At 34.1% G+C, this 15,716-nt stretch overlaps 2 protein-coding genes across 5 annotated transcripts; both read left to right on the forward strand.

Moving 5' to 3' along the window:
• The first annotated feature begins 2,229 nt into the window (after positions 1–2,229).
• LOC133292242 (two-component response regulator-like APRR1) lies at positions 2,230–8,869 on the forward strand. 4 transcript variants are annotated; one of them, XR_009748889.1, is made up of 7 exons: positions 2,230–2,629; positions 3,189–3,350; positions 3,421–3,554; positions 4,825–4,992; positions 5,932–6,031; positions 6,804–8,018; positions 8,548–8,869. XR_009748889.1 is itself a non-coding variant. In XM_061490633.1 (6 exons), the coding sequence occupies exons 1-6, from the start codon at positions 2,455–2,457 to the stop codon at positions 7,724–7,726; spliced, it is 1,662 nt and encodes a 553-aa protein (XP_061346617.1). In that variant the 5' UTR covers positions 2,230–2,454; the 3' UTR covers positions 7,727–8,158. The 4 variants fall into 4 exon arrangements, 3 of the variants coding, with proteins under 3 accessions (XP_061346617.1, XP_061346619.1, XP_061346618.1); XM_061490633.1 differs by lacking the exon at positions 8,548–8,869 and having other exon boundaries at positions 6,804–8,158; XM_061490635.1 differs by lacking the exon at positions 8,548–8,869 and having other exon boundaries at positions 2,456–2,595; positions 6,804–8,158.
• A 952-nt stretch (positions 8,870–9,821) lies between these two features.
• On the forward strand, positions 9,822–11,527 carry LOC133292279 (pentatricopeptide repeat-containing protein At5g61370, mitochondrial). The gene has a single exon (XM_061490679.1). It carries the CDS (start codon positions 9,989–9,991, stop codon positions 11,489–11,491), a length of 1,503 nt encoding a protein of 500 aa, XP_061346663.1. The 5' UTR covers positions 9,822–9,988; the 3' UTR covers positions 11,492–11,527.
• The last annotated feature ends 4,189 nt before the right edge of the window (positions 11,528–15,716 follow it).

Here is a 15,716-nt window from a genome sequence, read left to right on the forward strand (position 1 = left end):
TCTGTCCATTCCTATAAGTCCTGACTATCACCCCCCCAACCAACTTGTGATTTAGACTCCATACTTGGGACGTTGCTGTCTAGCTTGATCTCTACCTCTGTCAACAATGACACCGATACAACAATAACCATCCCCACTAAGGGAACATATCATGCTTATAGTACCTTGCGGTACAAATACAATGAATGATCCTACTTGCACATTATAACAAAACCACTTTGTAGCCTAGGTTACACAAGTAATAATAATTATAATAATTTTCCAAATAATAATAATAATAATAATAATAATATTTCTTAATAAGAGAAATAACATGGTTTTATTATAGAGTAGGCAGCATAACATGAAGCAAACACAACATTAATTGGTGCACGTATTGTACATCAAATCACCTTTGGGAGATGAATAAGTGGTAGAAGAATCTCAGTTTGATATCTATCAATATTATTTTTAAGGTTGTGTTTGGTCGGGGAGAAGTCAATATTTTCCTAGCAAAGTGAGAACAGGATCGTTCCTTCTCCACGTTTGGTTGGAGGATTTGATCTCAGTTGCCCATCAATGATGTTTGTCTAGCAATCGATGATAACAAATGAAATCCGGATTTCAACAGTATTTAGAAAGCCTTTGTGAAGGTGGTATTGCCCATAGAAAACATAACTGAAAAATGAGATGAAGAGCATGACAAGTTTACCCCTCCAATCTTAACCACACGTGAGTTGAGGGTTGAGAGTTTCATCACTCATTTTGACAGCCACAATCGAAGTAAAGGTGTGGTCCGTCTACAACCCAAATCGAAGCATGACAACTAAAACCAATTGAAGCATCACTCATTTTCATACTCCTTCTTCATCACTACTGCTACCATCGTCAGCAGCTCCATACATGAATTTTTTAAATTCTTCTTCCGCTTTAGCCTGTTCATCAGCCGAGGAACTAGCAAGCTTTTTGTTAAGGCTTTGCAGACCCATCAATGAATCACCTTTGGGATTACCTACCACATTCGACTGATTAGATATGGATTTATACAATGCACAACACTTGCGTTATCGCGTTATCTCCAACCTTGGGGGTATCTCTGACTTGCCAGCGATTTTCAGATGGTAGAGCTGAAATTGGAACAAACGGAGACAATGTGGGAGAGACACAGAGATGCCAAATAAAAACAGAGACAAAGACGTTGTGATATTGCCGTTGGGTTACTTGAATGTAATTTCAATACGTATTCAATAGGTTTTAAGACAATACAAGGTTATTTCTTTTGGTTTTTTTTTTTTTGTAATTTTAGTAAATTTTTTCATCAATATTTTATCTTCAACCAAACACATATTCAGTTATTTAACTCAATTTTCTTGGTAAAATTTTGTCTAACCAAACAACATTTTTTAAACTTTTCTATATAACTCACTTTCCTCGTAAATCTCCAGTATTAACATTTTTCTAGTAAAACAAAATTTCTCCTGAACCAAACCTAAGATCTTAATCTCTAACCAACTCAAAATTAGTTCCATTTAGGATTGATATATAAAAAAAAAAACACAACATTCATTAACTTTTTAAGAAAGAAAAAAAAAAGCATAAATCATAATAGAAGAATTGGTAGAACAGTGTCAAAACTTGTTATGCAAGACTTTGAAAGGCAAAACTAGCTTGAAAAGAGTGCATGGCATTGGATATTTTGCTTAGGTTGTGGCTCGTGAATCAGAAAGATCTGCGAGTGACGTGTATTGTAAACACTTTTTTGATCCGTAAGAAAAAAATATGGTCTCTAATTTAGTTTTTCACAAAAATAAATTATTCAATTAATTTTTAATAAATTTAAAGTGGACTCATTTTAGTTCTTTTGAGAGATTAATATGGATCTTTTGAATTTGTGAGGAATTACGATTTCAATTAAATGAATCCACTTTGAATTTGTTAGAGACTAATTGACTAATTTATTTTTATAAGGAACTAAAACGAGTAGCGCTAGGAAAAAAGTATTTACTCTAGCTTTTATCTATCTCTATTTCTCTTTTTCTTTTTTTTTTCTCCCTCTCTTTCCACGTCACCTCTCTGGCCTATGTCCACGACAACTCCATTCTATTGCCTTTTTCGGTGCACGTTAGTATCCTTGTGCGGATTTTGCTATTGCAATCACAAAAGCGCTTGACGATTGGTTTTTCATTTCCCCATTTATTGATTCTGACTCACTGGGTTTAAAAAAAGTTTCATTTTTTTGTGAGCTCTGCTAACATGCGCCCCCTTCTCTCCCAGCCGTCGGATGTTGTTGTGCCCACACTGGTTGTTCAACCACCGTCCGATGGGTTGACGCCTGAGTTTTGTGAAATAGTATGATATAGGTGTTGAAATTTGATCGATTCCTATTGGGTGTGTGTGAAATGTGAACAAGATTTGATTTTGTATGGAGATTAGGTTGTTTTTTTGACAACATCGGGCATAGTAGTGGTTGTTGCTATGGAGTCTGAAGAACTAATAAATCTGAGCAACAAAAAGAGTAATTGTGGTGGAAATAATAGCAAGAGTGGTGATGGTTTCGTTGACAGAAGCAAAGTTCGGATTTTGTTATGCGATAATGATTCAAAGAGTTCCGAAGAGGTTGTTACTCTTCTTTTGAGATGCTCTTATCAGGGTAATAACAGTTTCAAGTCTGATGACTTTTTTTTGGTTATTGAATCCACTTGCTTCTTCCATTCATTTTGAAACCCAATTTCTGTTCTCTATCTAATACTTGTGCTCGTTTATCATTTTTTCTTTTTCATTATGAGGCTAATGCTCATTTGTTCAAGATGAACAAGAAAGATGATTCCAAGAGGCATGTTTAGCTTCCATAAGCTAGACTTAATTAAGTCTATGTGAAGGAGTTGCTTGCTGCAGCTTTTAGAAACGTTGACATGACTAGTGTTGATTTTCCTCGGGTGTTCATGGTTTTGAGGTTCAATTTTATCTTTCATGAAATAGAGCTTGTAAGTATGAGCATGTGCAGGATTCTGCACTCTAGTGCCATCCGCTTTACTCCTTCCTTCTAGACTTGTATGAATGAAAATTCCTCTAAATGTTATGATTTCATTAAAGTGCTTTCTATTCCTTGTGTGGAATGCAGTTTGTCTTGTATGATTTAAAGCTTTTGAAATTCCTCCAATGCTCTCTTTTGAGATAAGTAAACCTGTGGATTTTTAATGCTTAAACAGTTACTTCGGTAAGGTCACCAAGGCAAGTAATTGATGCGCTGAATGCAGAAGGGCAATTTATAGATATCATACTAGCTGAAGTTGACCTTCCAATAAAGAAAGGCATGAAGATGTTGAAGTTCATAGCACGAGATAAAGAATTCAGCCGAATCCCTGTTATAAGTAAGCTTTGGTTCTTTATTTTAGGCAAATCATATTCTTTTCCTCATCAATGTTTTTTTTTTTGGTTAAGTGATGTCTGCACAAGATGAAGTATCTATTGTTGTCAAGTGCTTGAGACTTGGAGCAGCAGACTATCTAGTAAAGCCGTTAGGCTCTAATGAACTATTAAATTTGTGGACGCACATGTGGAGAAGGAGACGCATGGTATGTTTTACTCAACTTCATATTTATGGTTGTTCCTTACATTGTGTGCATTCATACTAATACTATTATTAGTTTTTCACCTGTCCTTAAACTTTAGGCAATTTAATACGAATGCCGAGGACTAATATACCTGTGGACTTCAAGCATGAAATAGAGGTGCTTGTCAACTTTTGTTGTAAAACCATCGTGTCCATTAAATTAAAAAAATCAGTCCGTGAAGAGGGTGAGCCTCCAGTAGTGGTAAAGTTGCTTCTTTATGACTGAAAGGTCATGGGTTCAAATATGAAAATAGTCTCTTTGCAAATATGAAGTATAAGACTGTATATAAAGATTGCCCCACCCCTACCCTCATTAATTGGGGTATAATTTGGGAGTGGTTTCGTCTGTTAAGAACCTGACTTAAGCCAGAGTTTGAATGACAAGTGAATAACCTTTAATTAGTGTTTAAAAGTAAGATATTATACATTAAATTAAAATATACTTTAATGAGCTTAAGATTCTGTAGGCGCCGCACCACAGGCGAATATAAGGCTGCCTACTTGTCCTGTGCTAGAGCTAAGCCAGACAGCTTTCTGAAACTATGTATGGCCAAAAGTATTTTTTTTTGTATTTTGTTTATGGAAGTGGAAGGGGGCAAATCAGAGCAGTGGTAAAACTGTTCCTTCATGACTGAAAGGTCATGGGTTCGAATTCAGGAAACAGCATCTTTGCAATTATGCAAGGGTAAGGCTGCATACAAGGATTTCCTCCACCCCACACTCGCTAGTTGGGTTTAACAGGGAGTGGTTTTTTTTTTGTTTTGTTTATGGAAGCGGGGTAGGGGGGCTATTACTAAAAGCATTTATATTACCTTTAACTTAAGGTATACTAAACAGGACATGCCCACAATATTAGTAAATTAGTTATTGACTCATAAAGAGGTATGAGCTTTGTGATCGTTACATCTAATAGACATTGATTAGTAGTTTCATTTCTTATGAAGAAAAATGTTACATGGCTTCATCATATGTGAAGAATGTGGAAAATGGGAAGGAATCCACCTTTGATTAACAAGAGACTTCTTCCATAAACACAACTTTACATGGAAAAACCATAAATGGAAAATAGAATGTTGAACCACCCTCTCCCCGTTACTCTAGCTTGATTCTTCACTGTGCATGTTCATCTGCATATCTCCATTGCATATGAAACTTTTCTCTAAATTTTCCAGTGCACAGCCTAGATCTTCTCAAATCGAAATTGAAATGGTTGTTTGTATCTATTCTGGCAGATTGGACTTGCAGAGAACAGCATCTTGAATTATGACTTTGATCTGGTAGCATCGGACCCAAGTGATGCCAATACAAATAGTACCACCTTGTTTTCTGATGACATAGATGATAAGTCCAAAAGAAGCACTAATCCGGAGGAAGAAATATCAATCCAACAAGAACAAGAGGTGAATGTTAGATAAACAGTACTTAAGTAATAAAAGAATGAAAGTAAGCGATGGGTTCAATATGATCAGAAACTAATGAGCTTATGCACCATGGTGAAGCTTGAAATTGAGTTGATAATATAAAGTTTTTTTTTTTTAATTAACATTGAGCTAACCTTACATATTATTCTACATTTCAGAGTGTAGACTTTGATATTGGCATGCTTCTTATTTTCATATTTCCTTCGAATGAAAAAGGAGATATCAAATCTTATGGTACTATAGAGATTGCATTTAAATCCATAGAAGTCGTAGGTAAAAAATTGAGTAAGCATAAATGAATCGTGGTTCATTTTTAAATAAAATCTCAAACTACATTTCAGATGTAAGTAATAAATAAAGGGGTTTATATCTATCATTTAACATAACCACAAAAAATTTCCTACACACACAACATTTTGTGGGACCCGCATGTTTTAAAAAAAAAACAACTACGGCATGCAAAACGAATCTCTATAACATAACACAATCATCTTTCCTACAACATAACTCTTATAAAACCCATAAATAAAATGGTAACCTAAATAAATTTTGAACAACATGTGCATGGAAACCAATAACAAAACTATAAGGAAGTTACTAAGTAATACTCTGAAAATTGCTATTCACAAAAATTGAAGACAGGAAAAGCAACAACTAGGTAGAGCCTTTGGATTATGTATGGATGTGTGTAGAAAAGTGTTGATGTGACCCTTACACAGATCCAGTAGTGGAGAAAGGGAGGATGTGGGTTTTTGGCAATCTGTAAATGGGTGCAGATCTAGCATCTCTCTTATGCGTATTGGGCCAGCTAGTGGTGTTTAAGACATGACCTGACTGATTTGCTGGTACTAAATGCAGATCAGATATGTTGTAATTTCATGATACATTATAATTACTGTAAATTATTTATCTTTTCAGGCTAGTATTGCCGCAGATATTATTGTTACTGAGGAGCTTCCAGATGCTCATGTATCCGAATGTCAGCCTGATGTGCCTGGAATTAGTGATCGCCGAACAGGTGTGCTCCTCTTTTTCCTTCAATTGTTATTTTCTAAGATATGAAATTACATAATAATTTTGTGCATCATCATAATTAGAGAAGTCTAGTATAAAACTATTAATGTAGACATTACTTACAAGCTTAAGTTACTGGATTTAATTGGTGCATTACATGGTATCAGAGCTTGTGATTAAGTGATTATGAGTCCGATCTTTACCACCCCTCATTCTTTTGATATATATTTAATTGGGAAATTTCTTAGCATAGGTAGGTGGGCTGTGCATTATCCACCTTCCATACCCAATTGACTCTTGTGTAAGGGGATGTGTTAGAAAAGTCCAATATAGAACCATTAATGTAGACATCACTTACAAGTTTAAACTTTTGGGCATCATGCAATGTAATGCCCAACTGGCTACTTATTATGATTGTATAGGAGTTGTTTGAATGCCATAAAATGTCATAAATTATTATAAACTTTTGTTTTTCCTATCTTTCCTCACCTTCTTTTTGCCAATTTTGGTCTACATATCTTCTCTCCAATTTCAAGAAAATTAAAGCACATTTTTTCATGCTTTAGTGTTACTTATAAGTACTAGCAGCATCCATCATGGAACAGAATTACTGATGCTAGTTTTCACATCATATTTTGTCTTCTATAGCTCCATTGCTATAATTCTGAAAATGATTTCAGTCTTGAAGGATATTTGAGTTCCTGAAGTTGAATAAAATTGACTGATGGGAGTATTTTTTATTATTTTCTCTCTGATTTTCCATAATTTTGTTGTAGGTCATTTCTCATCTGCTCCAAAGAAGAGTGAACTAAGAATTGGAGAGTCATCGGCCTTTATCACTTATGTCAAAGCTCCATTGCCGAATAGCAACTTTGAAATGATTTCTCATGTTGGCAATAATGCAACTACACAAGGGATGGTGGAAGATAAGAATCAAGCATGTGCTCAATACAGGGTTAATGACCTTCAACCACACGAAGATGGAGTAACCTTTGAAAGCCATTCACAAGATGACTTACCCAGCAGCAATAGTGTCCCTGATTCTTTCTCTAATGAGAAATCTTGCACTCCGCCTGCATCAAGAGATGTTTCACGGCAAAATCATTACAAGGAAGAACTTCCTCAGGGTGTGGTGAATCCAAGAAATAGAAGTCGAGGTTCTGAGCTTGATGCATCTGGCATGCCTTCCCAACATGCTTATCCATATTATCTTTCAGGAGTTGTTAATCAAGTTATGATGCCATCGTCAGCGCAATTATATCAAAAGAATATCCAGGACCTGCAGAGTCATGCTAATTCATCTATGATTGCACAGTACAATCATCTTCCCCAATGTTTTCCTCATGCAACTGGGATGACATCCATCCCATATTATCCAATGAATATTTGCTTACAAGCTGGTGAGATTTCCCGAGCTCATTCATGGTCACCGTTAGGAAGTTCAAGTTCATGCGAAGTAAAATCAAGGAAATTTGATGGGAGACAAGCAGCATTGATGAAGTTTAGACAGAAAAGGAAAGAGCGCTGTTTTGACAAGAAAATTAGGTATGTCAATAGGAAACAACTTGCTGAAAGGCGACCTCGTGTGAGGGGACAGTTTGTCAGAAAGTTGAATGATGTTAACGTGGATCTTAATGGACAGCCTGCTTCCACTGATTATGATAATGATGATGAAGATGAAGAAGACAACCCTGCCTAGGATGCTTTAGAATGTCAAATTGCTTCTTTGAACAAAGGGTGAATGGCCAATAAAATCCTTACTGCACTAAAATTGTCACGGTGAGGACTTGGTACTGTTCCTTGCTCTGTTGGAAAATTATTGTGTCAGCATTAATTGATGAGCTTGTGAACTCGGTTTGTCATGGAAGCTGATCCAATTCCGGTGTACACCCTTATCATTTGGGGTTATAACAAACTCTTGCTCGGTCTTTTTTGAATTTCACTTCCTTAAGTGATTCATCTTCCTGAGCTAGAAGGCCATTGTGAATAAGGTATCACACTTTTGTTTAATTGAAACTGTTTGAAGCAGGTTGTGCTTATAATTATGGAGTAAATGTCATAAACCTTTGTATTCTCTCAAGAAATGAGTTATATTGTCTGAGATTTACTGTCAAACAATTTTCACAACCAGCTGGAGCATTTTCCTTCAATTTTCTTTGTACGAAGTTTTGTGCTATTAAACTATTTTAGAGTGGTAAAACTCAAGGTTCAGAGTAACTGGGTAATTATTTCTCTAATACTGTTTAGTTTTAGTAATCTGATTACATGTAAAGCTGTAGCTTTTTTCTATCTATCCAGAGAAACGATTAAATGAATCGGTCGGGACAAAGTTAGTATTGGAGATGATCGAAAATAAACATTTGAGTTAAGGCATAATATACAACAATTAAGGGTCAGATTGGTGGTCTCGAAATACGGAAACTTCATTCTTGAAATTTTAACGGGTTTGAAATTTTTCAGCAAAACTGAATCAAGCAATTGGGTTATGGAAAGAATACTAATGCAGGAAACTCTTTGCAGATGCAAAGCACATAACACCATAGAAGTCATTGAAGATGAGATAAAAGGCAAATGGTGGTATGCTAATATTACTAGCCAATCCTGATCTCAGATATCCCAAGCAGTACGTTCTACAATCATACATGCCATTAGCTTAGTTACAGTTCAAGAAGCATAGCATTGACACCTATTAATATCAGATGGGACTGGGAGGGTGGAAAAAGAGTTGACAGTATGTTTGGCTATTAGCCTTTTCTCTTCCCGAGCAGCCAAGAAATTAGCTTAAGCCCCCTCAACAAATTTGCATCAATCAGTTCCGGTATGCATGGCATCAACCTGAAAAGAGAAGCATTTAATATCCTAGGGTAATTCAGTAGTTATATAGAAGGTAAAGGTTGCACTATGCTCTGCATGTCAAAGGATGATTCACTATCAAGTAAGTGCAATAGTGTTTTCATAAGAACATCAAAAATGGTTTGGTAATAGCAGTTAACTCTACATGAAATTTAGCCAACTGGGGATGTAGGTACTGCAAAATGCTAAATTTTTTAAGTACAAGAAAACAATGCAATGATAAAAAAAAATAAAAAATTATGGGTCTGTTTGATTATGTTTTAGTTTTTTTTATTCTTAAAATTGTTTTTTAGAGTAGTTATGAAAACATTTGTTTTGTGTTTTTTTTTAAAGTTAAAAGTCAAAATACAAAATAAAAATAACTCAAGACATGTTATTTAAATTTGATTTTAAAAACAAAAAAAATGTTATAATTTTTTTTAAAAAAATTATAATACAAGTCTTATCAAATGAGTTTTTTTATTTTTTATTTTAAAAAAATAAAAAAAAAACTGTTTTTAGAAACAGTATTCAAGAATTGATATGTAGAAATCACATTCAACAACTCCGCACTAAGAAGCTCCTACTTGAAATCCCCCTACCTTCATGTTTCTATAAAAAAAAATGCACAATATTAAAACAAGTTTAAATCATGAATCATTAAAGAAAATTGGAGGAGCAACAATGAAGATAAAAAATTACGTCCCTGTTGAAATAGACTCCTTTTTATATATTTATTTTTTAAAAAAACTTTTTACTAAAATATTATTTTTAATGCAGTAAATAAAATAAAATAATTCAAACGTACGTCAACTCCATTACCGGGAAAGATTTGCCGTAGATATGTCACAGTATTGAGACTCGTGCTCTTCCAATACCTAATTCATAGTTCCCAATTTATTGTCCACCGGTTCAATCGAACCCTAAAAAGCATAACTTGGTAGTTTAAACCCTAAATATTTCAAGTTTGAGAAAAAATTAGACAAGGGGTTCGTCCCCTATCCTTAAAGTTTGGATTTCTTGGATATGATGGCGGCATCTTACTTTCCCTTTTAACGTCCCACAGCCCATGTGTCAAAAGATTTGAAGTTACAAGTGATGCACATTACATGTTTGATGAATTTCTCAAATGAAATTCAAGATGCATGTGTTGCTGAACTCTGCTTGGAGACGCTGTTGGCTTCAAAATATGAGTGCCCATAATTTCCAACAACTTCCAGTCTGCCACTACTCCACATTGCCGCCAATATCTGCACCTCCCCAGTTGCAAGAGCTCTGCAGTATCGTCCTGAGCACTGTTGGTGGGCTAGATGATCTGGAGTTAAGTCTAAACAAGTTTAGAGATTGCTTAACTTCATCTCTTGTAGCTCAGGCTATTGAATCTAGTAAGCATGAGGCACACACTAGGAGATTGCTCAGGTTCTTCTTATGGTCAAGTAAGAATTTGAGTTATGAGTTGGAAGACAAGGACTATAATTATGCTCTTCGAGTTTTTGCCGAAAAGAAAGACTACACAGCAATGGATATCTTGATTGGAGATCTCAAGAAGGAGGATCGAGTCATGGATTCCCAGACTTTTGGTCTTGTAGCTGAGACTTTGGTTAAACTGGGAAAAGAAGATGAGGCATTGGGTATTTTCAAGAACTTAGACAAGTATAAGTGCCCTATAGATGAATTTACAGTTACTGCTATCATTAATGCCCTTTGCTCCAGAGGGCATGCCAAGAGGGCTGAAGGGGTAGTTTGGCATCACAAAGACAAGATTAAAGGCACATTACCTTGCATATATAGAAGTCTTCTTTATGGGTGGTCTGTGCAGAGGAATGTGAAGGAAGCCAGGAGAATTATTCAAGAAATGAAATCAGATGGGGTTATCCCAGATTTAATTTGCTACAACACATTCCTCAGGTGCCTTTGTGAACGGAATCTTAGACATAATCCTTCAGGACTTGTGCCTGAAGCTTTAAATGTGATGATGGAGATGAGGTCTTATAAGGTTTTCCCAACCTCAGTCAGTTACAACATATTGCTTTCTTGTCTAGGGAAGACCAGAAGAGTTAAGGAATCTTGTCAAATAATTGAAACAATGGAAAATTCTGGTTGTGCTCCAGATTGGGTCAGCTATTATCTTGTGGCAAGGGTGCTGTTTCTGAGTGGCAGATATGGTAAAGGGAAAGAGATAGTGGATCAAATGATCGGAAAAGGTTTGGTACCAAACCATAAGTTTTACTACAGTTTGATTGGTATTCTCTGTGGGGTTGAAAGGGTAAATCATGCTCTTGAACTGTTTGAGAAAATGAAGAGAAGCTCATTGGGAGGTTATGGACCAGTTTATGATGTGCTCATCCCAAAGCTTTGTAGAGGAGGGGATTTTGAAAAGGGAAGAGATCTTTGGGATGAAGCCACATGTATGGGCATCACTCTTCAGTGCTCAAGGGATGTTTTGGATCCTTCAATAACAGAAGTTTACAAACCTAGAAAGCCAGAAAAAATCAGCCTTATGGAGGAAAGCTTAATTGACAAGTCTCCACAGAAAGTCACAAAATTAGACGGGAAAATGAAGATGAGAAAATTTGTTGGGAAAATGAAGATGAGAAAAAAATCTGCTGGAAGGAAGAAGAAAAAGAAGTAAAAAATTCTGCAGCAAAGTTTTGTAGTTTTTGCTCCTGCAGCCTCTTCTGCCATTTTTCTCTGATGAACAATTTAACAATGTATTACTGCTTGTTTGTGCTTATTAACTATATGCTCTCTTTGTCGTTGGATTCAACTTCTTGCATGAAAAATCTGAGAATTGATTATCTCACATGCGATTTCTTATGGCCATGTCATATAAGAGAATTTTAACAGCTTATAGACAAATTAACGGTGATAAAAGATATGAAAAAAAAAAATTGTTGGGATAGAGACTGACAAAAAGATATTCATTGATTTGTCCATAAACAATTGACATTATTTCACATGATATAGTCATATTAAATACCAAGTATTACCAAAATCATTATGATCTTTCTGAGTTGAACTGCATCTTGTTCTGTGTTAGTTCCGGTTCATATTTTACTGTGCTTTTACGTATGGTAGTCATACCTTTCTGTGCATTATGACTGTTTCCTTGGGCCATTCGACAATTTACGATCAACCTGGTTAAATAACGGGGGGAGGTTGATAGTACATACATCTATTTTGGAAGAAAATAAGGAATTTGAGTTCAATGGAGGGAATCTCACCTCAAGTACACAAATAAGTGCTTACAAATTAATTCTCCTCTTTTCTGATCATCTTTATTCAATTCTATTTTAAGATTTAAATAGATAATGCAAGACAACCTAAAAAATAATTACTCACTAATACTAGATAGGCTCCACTAATAATTATGACCTATCCTTTCAGAAAGTTGAAATTCAAATAACTAACTACTACTTAAACAACCCAACAATTTAGAAGATAATAAAATAATAAAAATAACAAACTCGTAATATTTTCTCTCCCTAAAAATTGCTCTTGTCCTCAAGAGTAAGATCAAGTAATTGAATATTCTTCAACATCCATTTTCGTCTCTCTATTGCTGTTGATTGAAAAATATTCTCTAGGCACATCTTTTTCTTTCCTCTTCTCAAAGAATTTTAGAAGCGAATTTCTCATTGGATATCTCATGTCTAAACCAAAAATTTGTAGTCTTGGTCGAGGGATCTTGTTTGATTGAGACACTTTGACAGCATTAAAAAAAAAATTTAATAACAATGGTAGTTTTAACGGGGGTTGCTTGTTTGGTGGAGATAGAAAGAGAGAAATGTTTCAGTGTGGAAGCATCAAGAATGAAATGGGAATAATGGAAATAAGAGAGTTTGGTGGTTAGTACTAGAGCATTTAGCTAATTGGAGAGTTTGATAAACATCTCATTTAATTGAATGGAGAGTATCTGAACTGCATCTTATAGTTTTTCCAATCGTTTCTCCATGTCTGATGTCTAGCTCTGATATCAATTTTTCCGTACACCTATTTTTGAAGAAAAGAAAATAGGAGATTTGAGTTTAACTAGGGAATCCTGCATCAAGTACACAAATAAGTGTACACAGATAATCCTTCTTTTTCTGATTATATTTATTCAAATATTTCAAGATTTAAATAGACAGTACGAAACAATCTTAAAAATAACTACTCACTAACACTATATAGGCTCCACTTAGTTATAGTATATCCCTTAAGAAAATTGAAATTCTAATAACTAACCACTCTTTAAATAATTCAACAATTCAAAAAATAATAAAAATAACAAAACGTAACATTTTTATTTTATCGTCTCCTATTGTATCTCTTTATTGATAGAGTAGCATCTTGTAATATGCCAACTCATTATATTGATATTTACAGCATAGTCATTAGTCACTGTCTGGAACGGCCAAACGGGTACCTCCAGATCTATCTAAGCAGGCTCACGTAATTTTGTTTTGTTGGTGGAAAATAATATTGTAAATTTGTTGGATCTGTGAAAAATTACATGATTATGTCATAATCATACAAAGGTAGATCAATGATAATAAAGAAAGGGAGAGAAAATATATTAAAATAAGTAATTACAAAATTATAATCGTTAATTTACTTTTATATGATTGTGATTACATGATCATATCATATATTTTTTTTTTTTTCACGTTGAAGCATTAGAGGATCCATTTTCAAATTTGTTAGGAAGGAATTACACAATACCGAGGAAGGACTGTACAGTAGGACAGAGAGCAAGATCTTGAAAACCCGCACATGGGCCATAAGTTAACTTAAGCAGAGGAAAGAGACAAGGACAAGGTCTGAATACGGGGATATTGTGGGGGCCACTTTGGATGCTGGATACTTCTCGCCGACTCTCCAATCTAACATAGTATTACCATGCAAGTGGATTCCACGCGCTTCCTGTTAGCCTGCTTGTTGATGTACATGGTTCTTTCTTGAAGGTGCTATTTGGCACACTTCACAGAAAAATTTATCAGACTGTCACGTCAATAGTAAATTTTGTCAAAATGTCACGCTGTGCCCTTAAGAAGTCTGAAAATATAACTAATTCGCATTATCTTATCTTAACTCTTAATTATTTTCAGACTTCTTCAACGACGGCTAAAAGTGCAGCGTAACATTTCGACAAAATTTACTGTTGAAATGACAGTCTGGTAAATTTTTTTTGCCAACAGTGACGAAATGATCACTCTTGTGTGCTATCCATAGAATAACGTAAAATAAAAGGATAAATTATTCTATTTATTTTTTATTTATCTTTACTTATTACTTTAAATATTATATATCTAAATCTCGATTGCCTTTGTTATTTTTCACTCTAATTAAGATTTTGATTTAACAATATTAAAAAATACTAAATAAAAATAGACAGAAAAAATAAATAAATAATAAAATAATCTAAACGCGTTGTCTGAGCAGCTCAATTGCGAAGTGCATAACAGACCACATACAACCAACCAAGTGTCAATTGCCAGAACGGCTAAAGCTGGATTCTGCGTTTGTTAGGTCAAACTACCCTTTTAAGTTTTTACTGCTTTTTGTTTTTTTGTTTTGTTTTGTTTTACTAACAGAAACTAATATTTATGATTTAGCATATAAAAGTCAATGTATCAAAACAAAAAGCATATAGTCAATGTTTGTTTAATTTATTTATTCCCTTCTTACATGTCAAGACTGAAAGAAAATCAAAACCGTATACTTGTTATGTCGTGGTTAAAACTTGCTTGTCTCTTTTGTCTTTTTTTTTTTTTTTTTTTGCTTCTGAAATGTCTTTTTGCTTGTCTCTTTTGTTCTTTAACTTCTTGTATAAAGTAATGTATTGACTTTTCTTTCTGTATAAATGAAATGTTTTTTTGATAATGAGAATTTTTTTAGCAAAAAATATTTATTCTATAAAGAATAAATTTTTTTAATTAAAAGTAGTATTTTTTATTTAAAATTTAAATTAAAAAAACTTCTCACTCTTTTTCTCATAATTTTATTTGTTTAATTTTTCTCATTTAAAATAATATAATTATATGTGCTTTAAAAGGACAACATTAATTTTTAATTTTTAACATTCAAAAAATTACAATGTACGGCCTAGTCTATGCTCAATATATTCATTCAGTGATTTTATCTCAAACGTAAATAAAAATTTATGTTTAAAAATTAAACAAAACGAGATAAATAAGATTAAAAAAATCCCTTAATAAAAGAAAAAAAATAAAGATATTGGTATTTGTTCTTGCAAAAAGGGAGAGGTTATAGTTACTACCTTTTTTTCTTACTACTTGTCACTACCAAATCTTAACCATTGATTTCCGTCAATTTAACGGTTATAATTTATTAGAATTAATAATTAATTAATAAATGTGACTTAATAAATTATAGTCGTTAGATTGACAGAAATCAACAGTTAAGATTAGGTAGTAACAAGTAGTAAGAAAAAAAGGTAGTAACTATAACCTTTTCCAAAAAAGTTATTCCATTTCGACAAAATACCCACACCCAAGTTCTATAGCTTTGGGTCCGCTAGCCCGATCATGATTTTCCTACCCCCAGAGGGAAGGGTCCTTCCCCTTTTGGCTGGTTGTGGGCGAGGAGGGATTCGAACCTTCGACACCGTAGTTTGTAATCATGTGCTCTAATCCTCTAAGCTATAGGCCCCATTCCATCTCCACTGAATCTGTTCCCCGTAGTACCCTAAAAATCGAAAATATTTTTTCTCCCCAGCCATTTCATTTCGGCCTAAAAAGATGTGCAAGCGCCCTTCTTAAAAAATATGGAATTATTTTTAAGTAAGAGAACATATTAAAAATTATGAAAGAGAAGATATGTGATTTTTTTAATTTAAATTTTAAATTAAAAAA

This window comes from Gastrolobium bilobum, unplaced genomic scaffold (assembly GCF_033153095.1).
Source record: "Gastrolobium bilobum isolate Gb01-03AN ecotype WA unplaced genomic scaffold, APGP_CSIRO_Gbil_v1 utg2182, whole genome shotgun sequence".
Classification (NCBI taxonomy): Eukaryota; Viridiplantae; Streptophyta; class Magnoliopsida; order Fabales; family Fabaceae; genus Gastrolobium; species Gastrolobium bilobum.